The 22502-nt window shown below is 47.4% G+C and overlaps 1 protein-coding gene across 1 annotated transcript in view; it reads left to right on the forward strand.

Annotated features, from left to right (window-relative positions):
* The window catches only part of IVD (isovaleryl-CoA dehydrogenase), a 919837-nt gene that overhangs the window by 238590 nt on the left and 658745 nt on the right, over nucleotides 1-22502 (forward strand). Inside the window, exon 6 of the mRNA XM_069637537.1 lies at nucleotides 12728-12821. Within this exon, the coding sequence (XP_069493638.1) occupies nucleotides 12728-12821 (94 nt within the window). The remainder of the gene's footprint in view (nucleotides 1-12727; nucleotides 12822-22502) is intronic.

Raw genomic sequence — 22502 nt, forward strand, 5'->3', positions numbered from 1 at the left:
GTCTTTTGCCTGCCCCCAATGCTATTGCCAAAAACATTTTCTCATATTTGGACAGGTCTACTTCACCCCCAATGCCCAAGAGTATCATCTTGGGGTCCCTAGGGATTGGTGTCGCCAGAGCGGCTGAGATTGTGTTGACACAGCCCACCCAGAAGGCCTGTATCGCCTGACAGTCCCATATCATATGGTAGAAGGTGGCTGGTTCAGTTCTGCATCGGACACATGTCCCGTCTTCTATTTCACCCCATCTGGCCATCGCAGTGCGTGAGTGGTATGAACGATGGAGAATCCTCAATTGTATTAGTCTGAGCTTGGATTCTGTCCCAATTTCTCTGGGGGACATTAACGCCTCCACCCAATCTTCAGGTTCCCGGGGGCCCAGGTCCCTTTCCCACTTTGCCTTTAGCCCGTCGTAATGTGTAGCCCCGAATGAGTTAAGGGCCTGATAGAGAGTGGAAGTGACCCTAGAGGAGATGCGCTGTGGAAGGATATTGGTCTCGATGGGAGAGCAGGGAGGTACGACCGTAGTGTCGGGGAATTGGGTGCGGATGGCGTGGGATAGTTGCGCATGCCGGAACCGGTCCATGGGTGCCAGGTCGAATTGTTCGCGCATGGTCTCAAAGCTCAGGAGGCGACCCTCTTGTATAACGTGTGCTAATGTGTGTATTCCTTTTGCCAGCCAGTGACCGAAGGAGCCCATTTTCACTAGTTCCGGGAGGAGCGCATTGTGCCATATGGGTTGCGACAGTGTTGGCTCCTCTTCCCAGCCGATTAGTTTGTGTGCGGCCCGCCATGCGCGCCGGATGTGGTGGGTCATTTTGGGCAGCACCGGGAGTTGATCGTGGGTGGCATAGAGGGTTTGGAGCGGTGTTAGCGGGGACATGGTCTCTAGCTCTATACGGGTGCGCGGGAGTGTGGGATCCGCGTGGATCCAGTCATTCACCACCCCTATCTGTGTGGCCAGGTAATAGGTGTGTATGCAGGGTAAACCGATGCCACCCTCCCACACCGACCTCTGGAGCGTATCAAGGGCAATCCTGGATTGTTTCCCGCCCCATAGTAGTGTGCGCAGGGTCTTGTCAATGAGTGCGAATGTTTCTCGGGGGATGGGGAATGGGGCATTTTGGAGGACATACAATAGTCTTGGAAGGGTCATCATTTTGAATAATGCGGCCCGGCCCAATAGTGATAGGGGAAGAGATTGCCAATGGGGGGTGTCTCTGTTGAACCGCTCTATGACTGGTTGTATATTAAGCCGGGGGAACCCGTCAAGCGTCTGGTCGAGTCGTATACCCAGGTATTTGAGTTCCCTGATAGAGACGTGATATGGGCAGGCCTCTGGGATCGCCGACTCGCCACCCTGAATCGGGAAGAAGATGGTTTTGGCATCATTAACCTTCAAGCCTGCAAAGTATTGATATTCCCTGAGTATGCGGGAGATCACCGGGCATGAGATACTCGGGTTACTGAGGTATATGAGCAGGTCATCCACATAGAGCGAGAGGCGGTCTTCTCCCCCTCCCGGCCAGACGAAACCAGTCCAGTTGGTGTTAGCTCTAAGCTCAATCGCTGGCGGCTCGATGGCAAGGAGGAAGAGGAGTGGAGACAGCGGGCATCCCTGTCTCGTGCCCCGACCCAGGGGGAAAGGTTTGGAGGACCTGCCGTTCACCCTCACCGTGGCCTCTGGGGATGCATATAAAAGTTTTCCCCATATATAAATGTCTGCCTCAGGTTCATCCTAGCCATGATCTCCCACAAAGCATCCCACCCCACAGAGTCAAAGGCTTTTTCGAAGTCTACCACCAGGAGGGCGAGTGGGGCTGGTATTTCCTTTGCCCTGGACAGCGCCAATTGGACTCTGCGTAAGTTCATCCGAGTTGATTTATTGGGCATAAATCCACATTGGTCTGGGTGGACGAGGGTCTCCATCACTTGCAGCAGTCTGTTAGCGAGTGTTTTGGCGAGGACCTTCGCTTCACCATTGATCAAGGATATCGGACGATAGGAGGCGCATTCCTCCGGGGGTTTCCCAGGCATATGTATGACAACTATGCATGCCTTCCTGAGGTCTGGGGGAAGTGCTCCTAGTTCCTCGCTGCGTAGAAACATGCGGTGCATGTGGGCAGGTAGCATGCCCCCGAGGCACTTCCACGTTTCAGTTGGGAACCCATTGGGGCCCGGAGTTTTCCCGGGTTGGAGTTGCGCCAGTGCATCTTGTACCTCGGTGTCAGTGATGTCAGCATTCAGGAGATCAGATTGGTGTTGCGGGAGTATCGGAATCTCGATGTGATCGAGGTATCGAGAGGGTTCAACTGATGGATTCCCAATGGGTGGGGGATAAAGATTTTTGTAATAGGTGGCGAATGCCTCGACGATATCCGAGTCTTCTGTCAACAATGTCCCATCCAGAGATCTGATTGCCCTTACGTGTCCCCTGCTTTGCACGTGTCTCTCCAACCAGGCCAGAGTCTTGTTAGCTCTGTCGCCCCTTTCATATATTTGGCTCCGGACTAATTGGTGGGCAGTTCGTGCGTTGTCTAGGGACAGGTTACTGCGGGCGTCTTGCGCCGTGATCATCGCTTCCTTTGCTTCTTGGGTGTTTTGTATAAGGATTTGTCGCTCACACGCGTGTTTCTGCTTCCCTGATCTTCTGGACTTGGCGTTGTTGGTAGGCGGAAACCGTCGAAATAACCTCCCCTCGTAGGACTGTTTTGTATGCCTCCCAGATCGAAACCGGGCAGTTCACCGAGCCCTCATTAATTTTGAAATATTCCGTTGTCCTCTTTTCTAGCTCCTCCGCAATTTCAGGGAGTCGGAGATTATATGCATTTGGGCGCCAATTACGGTCCGGGCGACAGGAGGAGTTTTTGAGAGTTAAAAGAAGCGTGGAGTGGTCCGAAATTCCTCTCGCGAGGAATGCAGCGTTGAGAAGCCTGTGGGTCATGTTGCGTGGGACGAGGGCGTAGTCGATCCTGGAGAATGATTTGTGGACACCTGAGTAGAAGGAGAACCCTGCCTCGTCTCCATGAAGTATGTGCCATGCGTCCACCATTCCTGAGGCCTCGGCGAACGTGGTGAGCGGCGTAGAGGTGGGGCATGTTCCCGCTCGCCTGTAGGTCCTGTTGACTGTGATGTCCATTACTTCGTTAAAGTCCCCTCCGAGCACCCACACGTCAGCCTCCTCCTCCAGGAGCAAGCTCTGAAGCTCGGCGAGCAGTTCTTTCGTCAGCGTGGGGGGGGGGGGCATAAATTGCTGCCAGGCCCCATTTCTCTCCCCAGATGTCCGCTAGCATCAGTACATAGCGGCCCGGGGGTCCACCCTGATCTTCCTAACCTGGAGAGGGACTCTCTTGTGAACGAGAATCATTGTGCTCCTGGCTCCTGTCGTGAATCCGGCATGGTAGACATTCGGGTAGTTGGACCTTTTGAAAAAGTTGGTGTTTGTGCCTATCAAGTGCGTTTCATTTAAGAGGGCAATGTCCGGCGAGTGTCGGTTTAGGTACTGGAGCACCAGTCTCCGCTTTATGCTAGAGCCGAGGCCATTGACGTTCCAGGACAGTATTGTCACCTTGTTGGAGTTCATCCTGTCTGCGTGAGTCTATTTGGTGGGTTAGCCAGGAGGATTAGTGGCCGTTGCGTTTTTCCCCCGGGGACGTAGGTCGTTTTCCTCTCGGGGGGGGGGGGGGCATCCGGGGGCCGCTTCGCACTGGAGCGCCTGAAGGCTGACAGGTACTTGTGTCTCTGGTCCTGGCCCAAAACAGTATTTGTTTGCCTTGTCTGCTCTCGTCGGTTTCCATCTTTCTTTTCTCGTGATTCCGTTTCCTCGATCCCTCAGAACTCCCCCCCCCACCCCCCCGCCCCAACTGGGAGCACCTGTCGCCCAAACATTGAATTTATAACTTGGTGAACTTAAACTGCGTCGGGATGACCCGTCCTAGGGTGGTAGCCCTTGTGGAGACTGCGGTACCTGAACGGTGGCGGCCGCAATGATGTAGTTTCCGTGTTGTCACGTGGCAAGTTCGGTTCTGTGGTGCCCAGACCTCATCCGTTCTCTGTGGTATTTTGGGTGGGACGCTGTGGCGATGCGGTTTCCGGGTCTATCTGGGTGAAGGGTGGCGAGCGCTGCCCGGGCCCGGATTTGCGCGCAGGCGGTCCGGAGGGGGAGCATCGGGCCATGGGCCCATTGAGGATCTGTGTTTCGAGCCAATCCCATGCTTCTTTGGGATTGTGGAATAAATGGGTCGTGCCCTCGTGGTGGACCTTGAGTATCGCCGGGAAGAAGAGAGCAAACTTAATTGACAAGGAGTGAAGTTTCTTCTTGACATAGTCGTATGACTGGCGGGCCTTCTGGACCTCTTTGGTATAGTCTGGGAAAAACCCCACTCTATAGCCTTTGTATGTGATTGGGCCGGAGGCCCGTGCCATCTGCAGGATAGCGTCTCGATCTCGGTAGTTGAGGAGGCGAGCTATTATTGTTCTAGGCGGGGCTCCTGGGGGGGGGTCTCCCGGTGGGTACCCTATGTGCTCTCTCGATAGAGAACAATTTCGACAATTTCTTGGGGGCGAAGACATGAGGTAGCCAGTCCTCTAGGAAAAGTTCGACACTAGGGCCTTCCTCTCTCTCCGGGATCCCGAGAATCCTGAGGTTGTTGCGGCGTGCCCTGCCCTCACTGTCTTCGGCCCGGTATTCAAGTTGGTTGACTTTCTGGGCGATTATGGCTAGTTGTTGTTCCAACTGGCGGACGTTATCTTCTGTGTCCGACACCCTTTGTTCCGCTTCTCCGACCCTGGACGACAGGTTGCGGAGATCCTGGCGTAGGAGAGATACTTCCGTGGAGACACCTCCTATTTTAAGTTCCAGCGAAGTTCTCGAGTCCCCAATTGCCTTCATTAAGTCATTCAGGGAGAGTTGGGGGTCCTGAGTTCCTTCCATCTTGCCTGCTTCCGCCGGGTTTTGTGTCTCCTGGCGGGAGGGGGCCTCCACTGTGTAAAGGTCCATTTTACTCTGCAGGGTTTGCCGCTTGACCTTGTCTTTGCCCATGGCCGAATCGGTAGTTTATGTGAGAATTTAGGCCCGGGTGGGTCGTGTGGATGCCCCGCGGGGGTCACCGAGGGGACCAAGTCGGGGTGGGCTCGCCGGTCGTTATCTTCTGCCACTCTGTCTCTGTTTCGAAGCACCGGCAGGGACAGGGGCTGCGTGGGTTGCTTAAGCGCCAATCCCCAGTTCTGGGTGGTCTGGTATACTAGTTGGAGAGTCTGTGGTCCACTGGCGGGGGGGGGCTTCTTGTAGTTGCATACACGTGAGGACCGTGCCCACCGTCTCGAATGTGTACTGTTCCTGAGTGGATTGAGGCGCAGAGGGGCGCTGTCACACACACCCCACCACGTGCACTTCTATAGGAGTGTTATCTTCCCAGGGTCCTGGTTGTAGGGTGACGGCCCGTTCTCCCAGCTGTAGTGGTGTCCAAGGCCCTCAATCTGCAGCGGTCCGGTAGAGCTGTGGGGGTGGGGGTTGCTCCAATGCTCGCCCCCACCGGGAGCCGTTCCCCTTTTGTGGGATATGTGTCTAGAACTTTTCGCCAGTGGGGCTACGGGTCCTGCAGTAGGGGCCTTCGCACCTCCAGCAATCGTGTTCCAGAGTTGCCGCTTTGTGGCCAGTCCTCCGGGCCTTTTAAGCCCTTTCGCAGTGTGAGGGTGAGGTTATGCGCACCAGTACAGGGTGCTCTTAGAGGTGGAGGTAGAGAGCGCCTTCAGTCCCCTTCACCCAGCTCCGTTGTAGTCGTGGGAGGGGGGGGTGTGCCCCTTCCTTCGTGCGGGGTGCTGTCCCTCAATTTGTTGGGTGGAGGGGGGAGGCTCCACGTACCTTATCGGTATTGTTGGGGGGAGCGCGACACTGTGTTGTCCGTGTCTGCGTCACGGCTCAACCCCGGATGCTGCAGTCTCACCAGTGGTGGGGGGGAGGGGCGGAGAGGTCTCGGCTCTGTGCCTCGTCCCCCGTCCTCTTCCTCTCATATGCCGTCCGGTCCGGCAGCATGGGCAGGCGTCCGGCTTTCTTGCGTGGCACGGGGGGAGAGGGGCTCCGGGCCGCAGCCTGTAGATGTCGATTCGGGGCCGTCTTCTGCCTTCTATGAAGTGCTCGCACCTCGATGGCTCAGGGGGGGAGGGGCGGAGCGGCTGCTCTGCAGCCGCACGGCAATGGCGGCAAGTCTCGCACCAGCGAATCCGGGGTCGCGTTCTTCGCCTTCCCGGGACCGATTTCGCCCCAGGTCGCAGCTATTGTTGCCTGGAGACGTCCGCCACCGGGGTGCTGTGTCTTGAGGTCGGGTGGTTCCGATATGCGGAATAATTGCAGGATATATTCAGCGGCCGCCGGGAGCCCGAGACGATTAGCTCTTCATGCGCGGCTCGCGCATGCGCAGTCCCCGTAATCATCATTGTTGATCCTTAAATTACCTCCTGCTTCTAGTTACTGTTATAAGGAAAGCCTGGTATCAAACCGTGATCACAGTTCAAGGGTGTTTATTGAACTTCAATGGATTGGATGAACGCTTATCTAACCCTAAATCTAAGGATGGGAGCAAGCTACAACAATCAAAGTTAAATAACACAGTCCTAGTGGAGTCTTGTCAAAATAAAATGGGCCTATACTAATAAACCTATTGCCGATCCTTACTTCTAAATATAAATGGTGTGGGGGAAATGATGTATGCAAAAGAAAGGGTGTTCAAGAAACAATGTCAGGACAGCTGGACAATTAGCTTCCCTTCCCCACGTTTTCAGCACGGGGCAAGGCGGCACACTCGAGCTTAGCACAGACCCTGACTTCTCCAGCACAAGGATGCAGTTCAGGATATACACAGGGCCTTCTGCGACAGTCTCTTTCCGTTCAAAAGTCTCTGCTTCATAGAATGCCATGGAATACAAAACCATGCTTAATGTTCACTTTCTTCAGGATTCTTCAAGACTTACGCTTTCATTCAATTTCAGGTATATCTTTCACCTTGGGTCTCCCTCATCCGGGCTTGGACCCTCTTCTTACTTAGTTTCCCAATGGGTCTCTCTCGATCAGGCTCGGACCCCTTTCTTAACTTACAAGACACAATAGATCTCCCTCAGTCGGGTTCAGATCTTTGTATTCAAAAGTTACACTAGATCTCCCTCAGTCGGGCTCAGATCCTGGTATGTTTCACTTTAAATCAAAGACTTTTGACTGTGCAAAGGATTTTACTTATGCCCTAGCAGGTCCACTTTGATTCATTCTTACTTGATTTCTACTCTTGGTTTTCACATTTACGTATGACTGTTCCTTTTGCCACTTCTTTATGGGATAAATCAGTTGGAGACCTTCGATTGGTCACACGTGGTGCCGGACCACTCTGCTACCTCTTAGTTCACGTTAAATGTTCAGTTTATCAGCCGCTTGGCTTTCACTTGCATCTTTTCATCAAACGCTTCAACTTTCGTTCTTTTGTGTAACAATGTTGCTGCTTGCAACCTTCGATTAACACAGACCGGCCTTGTGCAGTTTCCTTCAACTCACCGGCTGTGTTGATTTCTCTGCTGGCTGCTTTGATCTCGGAGCCAAGGACTATACCACAGTGGCTGCTGCTCCTCCCCGACTCGGCCAGTCATGCAGGAGGCCCCAGGATATCTCGGACACCTAATGCAGGATTCTTTGGTTTTTCACCTTGGCCTTACACGTGCTGTTTATAAGTTCCTAGGAGTATAACAATCATTTGTCAGAAAGGTCAGGGTTAGCTCCCTCCTTGTTCTCCTTTCACGCTCTGCCTTCTGTCCATCGCCTCAGCTGCTGCCTCTGAAGAACTGTTCCTTTGTGTGCTCTTACTCGCTTCAAGTGTGCTCTCGTGCTGTGCCTTTTATCCATGTGGGGAAGTGTAATGGGAATCAGGTGTGAGTCGTTAACGACGATTGCCTGACTCTGCCTGACCATGGTACTGGGATATGTCAGATGGAATGCCTATGTGTAAGTCTGCCTTTCCAGAGAGCGTACTGTCTGTGTAGAAGTGTTCGTGCAGGGAAGGGGGCGAGTTAAAGTCCCCAAGTATGCTACCTGGTCGGAGGAGATAGAGGTGTTAGAGGGAAAGGGATACCACGTCTCGCCATCAGGTGTCCCACTTCCACTCCTCAAGGACCCCTCACCCAGGTGATCCTCCCGTACTGGTCCACCCCCAGGGTCTGGATCCAATAGCGATGGCCTTGCCCTGGCCACCTGGATGACAGATCCCTGGGGACTGGGTCGTGAGACACCCTCTGGTTTCTCACACTGAGCACATAATGCTTTCATCCTTCAGTTCTTGACAAAGGTTCCTTTATTTGCACTACTGTGGTTGCTAGAGGCTTGGTGGCTTGGAGATGGCTCACCGCAAAGCAGATTACCAGATCCATTCGTATTGCAAGGCAAACTATGTGGATTTAAATTCTGCACCCCCCACCTTCTCCCCCTTACACAAAGCACAATGAGTTTCTGCTGGACATTCAAAGGCTATTTATTTCTGGCTATCAGACCTTTTCTTGCCTTTGTCCCCATTCCTCTTCTGCGAGATACAATAATAGCTCTTGACCTTCTAAACTACGCTAAAAGCCTGGCCTTGAAATAAGGTGTGCGCTTTTTTTTCTTTTTGCTCACTTGTGCAGCCTTCTTCCTGATACCACATCTCATGGAGCTCAGATTTGCAATCTATACAAAAAAAAGACAAATTTGAAGGCTGACTTGGAGAAAAGATCACAAATGTTTTTAATATGTTTAGTAACAATCGCATATTCACTGCACTCTGAGGATAATTTAGACACAGTACAATTGCACCTGAGGTCATTAATCGCTAAAGAGATTATTATGGCAGAAAAAGAACGCTTCTTAGCCATGGGGTTTGAAGTCAGACACAGGCCCCTCAATAGTCTCAAGTGTTACACCAATTTATCCAGATAAGAACTGGATGGTGCTTGGTTTGGCTGGAACGCGCTATATGGACATATATAGCTCAATAGGGTATACACAGGATCCGACGTATAAGAGGATGGAGGGCTCCTGGATGAAAGGTGGCAATAATAAATGGGAACAAGATCGCAAGGAAACACACCATACATGATTGTCTAACAGGTCATTGGCTTCCTGGAACTCTAGGGGCTCCAGGAACATTATAAGTAATCAAGATCTGTTTTTGTCATTTGATATAGTGTGTTTGAAAGAAACCCTCCTCCAGGATCCTCCTATCATAAAGGGTTTTGAAGTTGTATATAGCAAGGCCCTACTGGGAGAAAAGCGGAGACCTTATGGTGGCCTGCTGACAGCTATCAAACGATCGCAAGGGGTTTAAATTCAAAAATTGAAATTGATAGGGCTGATATGTTGGTGGCACTTTTGGTCTGGCGGGAAGAGGAGTTTGGCACACCCAGCAATTGCTTATTGGTAAATGTGTATTTTAACCCACAGAAAGAACAATTGGAGGATGCTCTTTCTGCTCTTTCCTTCACATTATTGGGAGAGTTTCTGGAAGAAGGGGCTTCACTTATAGTGGTGGGTGACTTTAATGCGGAATGCCTAGAGGATAAGTGATATATGGCACAGATTAGAAAGTCTGTGGCAAAGGACTCTCGTGCTAGGGGTAAAAGAATGTGAAGTCTGGGACTTGGTAATAGTGAATGGGAAATGCCCAAGGGGATATTCCACAGAATTTTTCATGGCACAACGGGCTCTGGAAAACCACATTAGATTATGTATTTGTTTCACAGGACTTAGAACTGAGGGGGGGCTCCGTGGTAATAGTTTGAATTTGAGCGATCATTCCTTGCTGGTGTACAGCATTGCTTTGCCTATGAAAAAGGACAATGCTGTGCAATTAACAGTGGAAATAAACCCCAGAAACTCGGAGGTCAGATGGGCACCAAAAATGGCTACGGTCTTTCTTGGGAGGATCTCTAGCCTCCCTAAAGATAGGAGGGTCTTTTTGGGTTCTGCGGTAGGTTTCCCTGTTATAATAGGGGAGGTTCTAGGCAGTTTAACTAAGGACAGAAATCTAAAGAAAGGGGGGGGACAAATGGGGTCACTCACTTTGACTTGGAGTTAAAGGCTCGCAAGAAACAACTGCATAGAGAAGTTAGGAGGCTAAAGAAGGCCTCACTAGTTGGTTACAACAAGGACGTACGCAGGACAAGGCAGGAGTACAGAAACTGGGTGAAGGGGTGGCAATTTGTATTGTACATCAATGATGCAGAAATGATGATGAGGGCTTGTATGGCAGGGAATAACACAGGCCGATTCTGGCAGTTAATAAAGCTTCAAGGGAGAGAATGTTTTGTACAGTCTCACTCCATTTCAGAAGAAACTTGGGTGAAGCATTTCTTAGAATTGTATTTGAAACCAGGGGCCAACAGTCCATTAGTGTGGTTTCAGGCCAGGTGGACGGGGGCACTCAAATGGGATCTGGAGGACATTATCTGATAAAAAAGGAGCAAGCGTTCTAACGCCCCGGGGCCTGATGGCCTTTCTAACCTGTAATTCAAAGATAATTTGGATATCTGGCCTAAAGTACTATCAGATCTATTCTCCAGTATCCTTGTTAATGAAGTGTTCCCTGATACTTGGTCTGCTGCAACCAAAATTTTGATTTTCAAAGGTGGAGACAGGTCGGCCCCTTCATTTTATAGGCCCATATCCCTTTTGGACGCCTCGAACAAAGTATTTGCAAAAATACTCCTTAAATAACTACAAAAGTGGGCATGTGAATCCAACTCACTTGATGTTCATCAGGTGGGGTTTCGCCAGGGCATGGGCACGGCCCTAAATAGTTTTACTTTGGATTTACTTGCACACCAAGCTAAAGCCCAAGCGAGACCAGTTTTTGTAGCCTTTTTGGATATCAGCAAGGCCTTTGATCATGTAAACAAGGCCTTCCTTTGGAAAAAGTTGCATGAACGAGGCTGTCCACCTGCGTTGGTGGGCATACTGGAGGCCCTGCATACAGGTACAAGAATCAGGGTTAGGCTGGATGCCTTTTTTGGATATTCGGTATGGATCCAAACTAACAGGGGCTTACGTCAGGGATGTGTGTTGGCCCCTTTTCTTTTTTGCTTTTACTTATTGGGCATAGCGGACTACTTGGAAAAAGTAAGAACAAATCCACCAAGACTAGGAGCCTTGGTGATGCAATACTTATTGTACGCTGATGACATTGTATTATGCGACCCAGCGGCCATAGGCCTTCAAAGAGCCTTAGTGGCAGTAGAAGAGTTTATGGAAAGCTTGGACTTGGCGCTAAATACAGTGAAATCAAAGGTACTGGTGTTAAAAGGTGGTGGAAAAAAAAATGCAAAATGACACCATGCTCATTAAAATCTGGTAGCCTTGAGGTGGTCTCTAAATTTGTGTATTTAGGCTCACCGATTTATAATTTGGATGGGCATGAGCTTGTGGCAGACCTTAAGGCTAATTTGCTTGGTGCTCTCGTTAAACTACGACTATTTGATGCTAAATTTGGGAGATTTTCGGTTCTCTCGGTTCTAAAATTGTATAAAGAGCAAATGATCCAGAAATTGATATATGGAGCTCATACCAGAAGTAGACGAATGGATTGGCCTAAATTAGAGGGTTTAATCTGGCGAGAGCTCCTTCATCTACCCAAGTCCATCCATTAGTGGGGATCCTTTATGAATTAGGACAACTGCCAATTCAAACTATGATTCACTGGGGGAAGTTACAGCTGTTTTCAAGTTTGTTGTTACCACCGGCTGCCTCCGTTTATGAGGGATTGAATCGAGTATGGAGCAAAGGCGGTTGCAAGGTATTGGAAGATTGGGCCTCTGGTTGTACAAAAATATTCGATGAAACAGGTATATCTTTAGATGTATTGAGATACACACCAAAATTGGCTAAGACAAAATTGTTTAGACACGTGTGGTGCAAATTAAAAGAATCCTTAGTCCAGCACAAATGTTTTGGGGATCATTTCGACCAGACTATTAAAAATTTCAATACGCCTGCTCCATACTTGAAAAAGCACCCCTCATGGCACTGTAGGTCCCAAATGCTGAGATTTAGGCTGACTTTAGTGTTAACACAAGAAACCCTGGGCCGGCGAAACAATATTCCCCGGGACTAGAGACTGTATCGTCATTCTTACACACACAGAGACTCTGAAGCATTTGTCTGTCCAGTGTTTGACCTTGTTGTCTTTGCGTAATGAAATGTTATCTCTGAACTTTATGCCTACAGAAGAAGACCTTTGGAGAAGGATTTTAAATTGTAATGAGTTGAGCTTGTCCAGTTCTTAAAGGCTTGTGCGGTTGATTTTTAGACTGAATGTTCTTAATTTCTTTTTTTTCCTTCTTAAATGATGATCTTAATGATGATGAAATAATGTATGTTAATGTTGTGTATTAAAAGTATATTTTTTGTACTGTAAAACACAATAAATAAATATTCACTGCACTCTGCATTTTGTGTATTTTGTGTATATAGTGGTTACATTACCCTGTTATTCAGTTTATCTGCATGCAGCTGAAGATCTGTTGAACCCATACCCCTATAGAATATACCTTATGACAAATGGGTAACTATATAAGCCCATTTGACCACACAGTTTTTGATACAATTGTTGTTTCTTTATTAGAAATGCGACCAAGCCTTTCGTCTCCATCAGTGCAAATGAAATTCTTCTAGGGAACCTTGATGTTCCTTTGGCAACTTAGTTCTGTTTTTTTGTCTTTACAGTTAATAAGTGGTGAACATATTGGTGCTCTTGCAATGAGCGAAACCAACTCTGGCTCTGATGTTGTTTCTATGAAACTGAAGGCTGAGAAAAAAGGTATGACTTACTATATGAGGTCTTTGTGACCTGCTGCCTGACTCTCTTTCTACTGGTCTTGAACCATTGTGGGACTTTGTGTAAGAGTATACTTTTTATCAAATATCCTTGTGTGTATGCTAGAATTTGTTGTTCTGTTCTAAAGCAAAATATAGGAGATCTGTTTGCCCATACTCTCTCAACAAAACATAACACATTTTTCTTATAAATGGAGTGCAATAGGAACCACAAACGGGTATCATTCAAAGCGTGGATTCAATTGAAATAATTTACCAGTGCTCCTTAAGTAGAAGAATGGAAACTGGAGAGTACTTGAAACTGATAAAAGCATAAATGCATTATATTATATATTGATGTGGAAGTTGAACGATGCACACCACGCATTGTGGATAGGACTCTTTGCACGTAATCTAGTGCGAAAAGTCCTCTGCACAATACCTGGATAGCAAAGGGGACAGGACCGGGCCAGTGGGAAGAGGGGAGGTGCGAGTAGGGCAGGGGCAGACTGTGGAGTTAGAGGGGTTGGGGGAGCAGGGAGTAAGAAGTGGAATTTGCTTAGAATCTAGGGCATGGTGTCCCCCGAATAATGTGATTGGTGGGAGGGGGAGTTGGCATAGGGTAGGAGGTATGGGGATGCTCCCCGAAGAGGCTGGGGAAGGGACAGGGAGCTGGGCAGGGGGCCGAACTGAAAGTTACGCTGTTTTTACAACTTGCGTTGCGTTATAGATCCGTGCAATGGAGGGTGAAATGGGTTATTTCACAATCCACACAGGACAATGGTGAACGTGACCCAGGAGTTCAGATCTCTCAATGTGCAGTATGCTTCATTATGGTTTTTCTTCACTTTCTGGAATTACCTTCACCAATGAGGACACGCTTACCCAGAACTCCAGGCAACATCACCTGTTGCGGTGACTACAGGGCTGGAGCCCTTGGAACCGCTGCCTATTAAATACAGGTGCACAACGCTGAAGCGGTGCTTCAGCCGTGCTTCAGCGGTGCAGCATGAAAGCACCTTGCTGTGTGGCTGAAGGACTGAGGATGGCGACCTTGTAAACACCCGAAGGGTTGACTACAGTAAGAATGTTCCCCGACAGCAGTGACGCGTGTATCTTTGGACCACTCGGAAGATGCAGTAAGTATTATTGCTACAGTACCACCCTCAAATGTTCATTCTTATGACCTACGGTACCCAAGGACATTTCTTAAAACTATCAAAGTCCCATCTGCACCTCCATCTTTAACCTCTTTAGAGTAGGAGGGCTGCATTCTTTTAGCTGCGACCATTGGGGGGGGGGGAGGTTTCTGTCTTTTTTCCCATGCTGGAAAACAACTTTAAAACTTCTTAAAGCTGTTTGGCAACTAAAATGACTGAAACTATAGCTAAAGCAGTTGTTCTTGTGGATCATGCAAGCTTAGACATTACAGACTGCATGTAGTTGGTTATTTCACCTCTGACTAACACGTTAGGTATGCATATTTCAAATTTGGCAAGTAACTCCCAAACTAATGAGGTTAGAACTGACTGGCCGATAAATAATTCCAAAACCAGAGAATTGAATAACAAGGAACTTGATATGCACTCCAATATGGAGGATGGCCAATGGAAGAGTCTACTATGCGCTCCGCAGTTACCCCAACACAACTCCGTCAATGAGGATCTAACGGGGCAACTTGTAGCATTGGACACACACAGACACAGGAACACGCACTGGCCTATCAGAAAACTTCTCTTACAAACCAGAATCGTCATGTACACCATTCCAAGCACTGGTGTGCTTATTGACAACATTAGTTAAACAATGTGAAACAATACAGCACACCACGGTAACCCATACTGGAGCAAATCTTAGAAAATGCCTATTAGACCCAATACGAATGTGGCTTGAGTTAAAGATTCCTCCATTGTGGAAGAGATTGACTCCTACACTTCCACTCCTACCTTGAAGGTATTTCCTAAAGAAAAGAGCATTAGACAAGCTTGTTAGGTAAATGATAAATCGCTAAAAGTCCTGAGGAATGATACAAACCGAAAAATCCAGAAGGCATCATAACCAGAGACTTGCGCATTACAAGAGAGACTAGTGGCTCTCCGGCTACTAAAAAGGAACAAAAAAAAGGCTCAAGAAGAATAATAATCGGAAAGTGGAGAAAATGAGAACACACAAGAAAGCCTTAGGCAAACAGATGATTGACCATAGATTCTTAATTATTACATTGTTTACAGATAAACCTGATGTATATGAAATTGAGGCTATTATTTATTTATTTTCATATTTATAATGCGCCGAAAGCCCACAGGCATCAGGGAGCAAGAAATTGATTGCAAGCCAAGGGAGGAAAAAGAGGAGGAGGAAGAATAAATCTATTGTAATGGGAGAGGAAAAACAAAATTATAAAGGTTTACAGAAGTTTATAGCATTAAAGACATACAAGACTCCTTTGGAGGAGGCAGTATCAATTGTCCCATCAAGCATGCTAGCCGTCCGACTGATTAGGACAAAAGGACGCATGCCAAGGAAGACTTCTATTCTGGAAGATATACAACCGCTTTTTCATTTCGATTCCACACCAAACAGAAAAGTTGATACTTCCCAAGTTACTACTGCTTGGAATAAGAATACTGCTGGCATGCCTTTATCTTCCAAAACCACAAATAGGGCAGGGACGTCATTTCACCAAAATACCAGGGGTAGCAGAAATGACATCAAATGACCCTTGACCCCTGATGACATCACAGGAAGTGATGTAATGTGACCCCACCCCGAAGTGATATCGCGGGAAGCGATGGAACACGACCTTTCACCCGTTGACAAAACAGGAAGAGGCATCACATAGAATTGTACACTACGAAAAATATGATTGCAATATCACTATAATGTGATGTACATTTCATACAAGACTAGATCGCCATATGTATTGTTAAGATCAGTGTATAGGCCCATATTTCCAAATGACTGTGCATGCACAGTACTGATACAGTACAATACTGTGAATGCAAGCAGACGTCCATGACCAAATGATAATGATGTGTTATTATATAGCACTTACGCCTATGCGCTTTATATAGAAAAAATATACACATGTATCACCCAACCTGTGTTGGTACTCATTTATCGACCTCAGAAGGATGAAAGGCTGAGTTGAGGCGTTTAAGAACAGACAAAATCAGTGACTCACCCCCTGAAGTGTGCCTGAAATAAACCTTTAATGAGTCTAGCAATTATTGTATAGAATAGACACATTATTTGGTATTCCTGTTCTTTCTTATTTAGGGTCAGTGCTGAAAGTGTTAGACTTGTGGTACTCCTGTTCTTATTTTTTTTTTATTATTTTTTTTTTTAGAGGCCTGAACAAGAAAGACAGCCACTCCAGAAGTAAAGCGCCCCAAGTTTTTTTTTTTCTTTTTTAGAGGTTGCAAGGAAGACCTCAGAGGTCGCAGTTGCGACTTCTGGTGGCCCCTAAATGACGTCCCTGAAACAAGGTGTTCATGCCTTCTGATTTTAATATCACTCGGGCTGCTCCCAACCCTTTGAGCGGATCTAATAATAGCTAATAAAGCTTGTGTATTAGGGATAATGCATCCAACACAAGCAAAGTGAGCTTTTCTAATAATAATTCTCATGGCAAGGACATGACAAACATGACCCACAATATCAAAAGAGCAATTAGAATCCAGAGTCTGTTTTGTCGTAGTAATGAATACTTACTAAATCGCTCAACGTTCTTAAATCTTTGTCAACAGATTCCCAATTAACGCATCACCACTTCTAGAGATATTGAAACTGGAGTAATTTTAGAGCACACACTGTATGCAACTCTTATTCTGAAATATAGCAGAAATTGAGCAAGTTGACCCTCTCTAGATCCAATTTTTCGGTAAGTGCATCACCTTTTCACCTTATCACTACAAGAATTGTAACGAGGTCTCACATGTTCTCTCCAGCCCTTTCATATGAAACATAGTTTATTCATATTTTCATATAACAAACTTAAAATCACTTAAGATTACTCATATACACATTTACACAAACCAATTTCCAAAAACAAATATTTGAAATATTTAGAGAAATGTTTTCCAAAAAAGCGGGGTTAGTAGGTAACTAAGATCCTTTTTCCAGCTAGCTTTCTAAAAAATTACAAAATTAAGAACATTAGAAAACGGATATGGATAACTTCTTAATATATTATGTTCTCATTAAGTCACACATTTTTCATCTACGGAGGTCCTTTAGTGTGGTCTCCGTTATCTAAGGCAAGATGTTTCAAGCCTATTTGATTGTCTACATATGTTTCGGCCTTTATATAATAAATGAGACACTATCTCTAGCGTCTTTTTTCTCAATGTTATGGCCGTCTTCAGGACACAGTTATTTCTTATACGGTTGCAATTAATTCACAGGAACCCCTTGAGTATCGTTGTCTCCCATGCACTACAATACAAAAACATAATAAAAAAAACTCATTAAAAAGGGGGATGGAGATTCACGTTTGTCCGGGCACTGACCTATTTTTTGCAAGCAACTGGATTTGAGCTTCTTTTTCATCAAAGTTGTAGTTTCCTTGATGCAGTAGAGGGCTTCTTAATTTTACCTACAACAAGTGATAAGTCATTGATACGTCTTATCTTGTTTATTTTGCATTGCGCCGTATGCTTGTGCTTGTTGCTAGACATCGTTCCCTTTATTTGGTAAGTGGAGTTAAAGGAAAATATCTTACTTCATATCCATGCCTCATTAATATAACAAGGTTTTGTCTTTATTTGTTTGTTTTTAAGAGCTGCTGCAAAATATTATTTATAAATGTAGTGTGCATGCTCGCATCATTCTAGACCTTATTTAATTGTCTGTTTTCATATAATGCCTCATGCAGGACATTCAGGAATCAGTGTTTATTGACTTACTTGGCTGTACTTGCCGTCGTTCCTTCTACCCTTGTATTTGCTTCTGTCAGACATTGTTATGCAGCCTGCGGTTTACAGCGCGATTGTTATACCCGTTTACTCAGGTCACCTGATTAGGATCTACCTGTCATTTGACGGTATTAGTAGTTCCACCGCGTGTTCCTAAATTACTTTTTTCTGTTGTCGCGTGCTCTCCGCCATATTAGAGAGGTGTTTACACCATAATGAATAAACACGTGTGCTTTTGGACTTTAATACATCTCATTTGTAGTACTAAATATTATTACAAAGTACTCATGTTTTTTTTTTTTAAACAATTTGTATTAGTTTTTACAACAAACTATCAACATTCAACAAAACCAGCAGTACTTGTCATATCACTTTAGCATCATGTATATATTGTTAAGTAACTACCGCTTTCCCTTTACCCACCCCCCACCTCGAGCCCACTCCACTCCGCTTATTCCCCTTCTGGGGGTACTTCCCCATCAGTATTCTCAGAAGTTTCATAATCGCTTGGGCATTCCTGGGCGGACCCCTTCAGTGTGGCCACTAGGTGTTTCCAGGCCATTAGGGTTTCTGCTTCTTCCTCCCCTCCCCTACTGGCCGCTTCATTCCACACTGCTGTTTCGGCTTCGGTCCATTTCTGGAGATCATTCCACCAAACCTCTACTTACGGTTTGTTGCATGCTTTCCACCCCATGGCAATTCTGCGCTTGGTGAGTATATAAGCCAAGTCCTTAAGTTTGCTCACATGTTTCAATTGGCGCGGCCTAGGGAACCCCCCTTACCATGCATGCCCACACTGATTCAACTTTTAGCTTGATCCCTTTCTTGTTTAGTCGGTGGGCTACATCTCCCCAGAACTTAATAATTTCCGGACATGCCCAAAACATGTGTATCATCTCAGCGTTTTCCTCCCTGCATTTGGGGCATGTTTGCTGTTCGGCACTCTTGAACTGACCTATCCTCTGGGGTTTATGTATGCCCTGTGGGTTATATATAGCTGTATTTGTTTTAACCTTGCGTTCCTAGACACTTTCCTGTGATACCCTTGAACCCGCTCCCATAACCCGTCATTCATGAGTTCCCCTGCTTGCTCTTCCCAGTCCCGTTTTAGCTGGGCAACTAACTGTCCTGAGTGTAAACCTGTTTCTTCTACCAGTACCTCAAATTCCTTTACTTCCCCTTCTTGCCATATGTCTCCCATTGTTGCGATTCCCACCGGTTCCCAATGCTTACGGATCAACTTCATGAGTTGCATGTCTCCTCCGGTCAATGCCACTAACGGCACTTGCGGAGAACACGGGGTCGGGTTCTCCATGGCCTGACAAGCCTTCCACCATATCTTCCACCCCAATTCCAACATCCCCGGATGCCCTTTTAGCTCAGGTTTGGGCAGCCATATCATTTTTTTTCAAGAAAAACGGTGCACACTCAGATCTCAACAGTCTGGACTCTAATTTAGAGTCTTCCGTTAACCATTTAGCCACATACTGCAATTGACTGGCCAAAGAATGGATCTAAAAATTGGCCAGTTTTATACCCCCTTTGTCATGTGTGTTCTGTAATTTCCATAGGGCTATTCTGTTCCCAGTTCCATGCCAAATGAAGCCCCTGCATATGCTCTGGAGTTTGACAAAGAACCGGTTGGGTATCATGCATGGTATGTACCCACATTTTATTTTATAACCTAGCTAATACGACCATCTTTAACAGTGCCCCCCTGTCATGATCTCTGCTTCCAAAAGATCAGGACTTGCCCGACTCCCTTGGAAGCAGACCCATAACCCCGGTTCCGAGTGCCAGCCAGTCCCAATTGGGACCTTTTGGACCCTGTCCTGGCGCCAGTGGCACCAGGCTCATAAAGATGCCCAGTCCCAGCGCTGGAAGCGCCGGGCTCATAATGCTTGGGTGGACTTACCTGCAGCAGACCATGCTGCTTACTTACCTGCCAGTTGAACCCCTGATCCTCTTCTGTTTGGGACTACTTTTCCTGTTGGGTGGGGCAGGAGCCACTCCCTAGGTTCAGAACACTGGAACTCTTCTGGAAAGCAGGAACTCTTTTCTTAGGCGTGGCTGTGAAAGGAGACACCTAAGCACTACAGGAGGCTATTTAAACCACACCCGATGGTTGAATCTTGCTTTGCGTTATTCTGCATTCTCTGCAGCAGAACGCTCATCGTGTCTTCTGCTTCTGATCCTGGGCCTAAGGGAACAAAGGCTTACCATCCTGGAATCCAGTCTTCAGCAGCACCTGTAAAGACAAAGAAAGAACAGGTTAGCACTACGGTCTTCAGTGGCAGCGCATCTCTTACCTGGTCCATCGGCTGTCACCAACGCCTCGCCCTGCATTCCGGCATCTGAAAGACAAAGGCTTACCTACTCTTCGCATGCTCCGGAGGTCTTCGCACTGCATTCCGGCATCTGAAAGACAAAAGCTTACCAGCTCCATGGCCTGACAAGCCTTCCACCATATCTTCCACCCCAATTCCAACATCCCCGGATGCCCTTTTAGCTCAGGTTTGGGCAGCCATATCATTTTTTTTCAAGAAAAACGGTGCACACTCAGATCTCAACAGTCTGGACTCTAATTTAGAGTCTTCCGTTAACCATTTAGCCACATACTGCAATTGACTGGCCAAAGAATGGATCTAAAAATTGGCCAGTTTTATACCCCCTTTGTCATGTGTGTTCTGTAATTTCCATAGGGCTATTCTGTTCCTAGTTCCATGCCAAATGAAGCCCCTGCATATGCTCTGGAGTTTGACAAAGAACCGGTTGGGTATCATGCATGGTATGTACCCACATTTTATTTTATAACCTAGCTAATACGACCATCTTTAACAGTGCCCCCCTGTCATGATCTCTGCTTCCAAAAGATCAGGACTTGCCCGACTCCCTTGGAAGCAGACCCATAACCCCGGTTCCGAGTGCCAGCCAGTCCCAATTGGGACCTTTTGGACCCTGTCCTGGCGCCAGTGGCACCAGGCTCATAAAGATGCCCAGTCCCAGCGCTGGAAGCGCCGGGCTCATAATGCTTGGGTGGACTTACCTGCAGCAGACCATGCTGCTTACTTACCTGCCAGTTGAACCCCTGATCCTCTTCTGTTTGGGACTACTTTTCCTGTTGGGTGGGGCAGGAGCCACTCCCTAGGTTCAGAACACTGGAACTCTTCTGGAAAGCAGGAACTCTTTTCTTAGGCGTGGCTGTGAAAGGAGACACCTAAGCACTACAGGAGGCTATTTAAACCACACCCGATGGTTGAATCTTGCTTTGCGTTATTCTGCATTCTCTGCAGCAGAACGCTCATCGTGTCTTCTGCTTCTGATCCTGGGCCTAAGGGAACAAAGGCTTACCATCCTGGAATCCAGTCTTCAGCAGCACCTGTAAAGACAAAGAAAGAACAGGTTAGCACTACGGTCTTCAGTGGCAGCGCATCTCTTACCTGGTCCATCGGCTGTCACCAACGCCTCGCCCTGCATTCCGGCATCTGAAAGACAAAGGCTTACCTACTCTTCGCATGCTCCGGAGGCCTTCGGCGCTGCATCCCGCATCTGAAAGACAAATGAAGGTGCGTTTAAAGACATTGGGCAACTTTATTACTCACGTGCCATTACTCCTTCCCACGCCGAATCCAGTGGGTATTCCAGCACCCTTCAGCTTCTCTAAAGCTCCGAACTTGTACCTGCAAGATAAAAGGGACAGTTAGTGCGCATCGTGAAGCAGGCTACAAGCGCTTACATACGTGCTTCCAGGCGCTTCTATTCCTCACGCGGGTTCGATCCTCAACTCTCATCAGCCCGCCATCCGCCATCGCCGGAACCCTGCAAAACAAGAGATATCATTACAAAAGACTTTTAAGACATTTGAAGTGCCCAGAACTTACCGTTCGTGCAGTTAACGACGGACAGCAGTCCTCTGAGGTCAAGAGGCCTGCACCCTTATCCAGTGAAGAAACTGGTTACGGCACCCTGCCCCGAGGCAGATGGAGAGCTCGGCGTTCACTTACCTAAGGTGAGGGTGTTAACCTTTGGGGTTCTACAGGAGAAGAGAAAGGGAATAGGAGAGAGGCACCCAATAACCCCAGTTCATTAATCCCATATTTTCTATCTGCAGACATCTTACTCTTCGAGTCGGACATACAGTGCACAGAGGTCCAGCCCAAAGAGCCAACCGTGTGTTACACATCACCTTTGAAGATACGGCATTCACCCAGTCAAGACCGGCGCCTCTGCTGGAATCAGGTGAGCGTTACACCCCCTCCCCTTCATGGTCAGGGGGAGCTTAGTCCAGAACCTCATGCTATTCTCAATGTTCGCTACCGCTTTCTCGATGTTATATTTATATTCCGCTTCCACCGAGATATATGTCAATCCCCAGGTATCGAAAAGTACTGGTCTCCCATGGTATCTGTAAAACTGGCAGTTGTTCCCGCGGGACCCCTATATACCTCCCCAGGGGGAATATACACGATTTCTTGGGATTAACTACAATTCCCGAGAGCGACGCAAATTGCTCCATTACTTCTAGGATGTATTGCAGATTTTCCTCCGGGGACCTCAAGAATAACAACATGTCTTCTGTGTATAATGAAATCGTGTGGTCCGCCATTTGTATGGATCCCCACTTCCCCGTATTGTTGTCTTAGATATATCGCCTGGGGTTCTAGTGCTAGATGTACAGCATCGGGGACCAAGGGCATCCCTGTCTAGTGCCCCTGCTGAGTTGCCACCTCTCCGAGATAATCGCTCCCGCCTTGACTCTGGTGAACGGT

The sequence above is a fragment of the Ambystoma mexicanum genome, chromosome 14 (assembly GCF_040938575.1).
Source record: "Ambystoma mexicanum isolate Mex_15411 chromosome 14, UKY_AmexF1_1, whole genome shotgun sequence".
Classification (NCBI taxonomy): Eukaryota; Metazoa; Chordata; class Amphibia; order Caudata; family Ambystomatidae; genus Ambystoma; species Ambystoma mexicanum.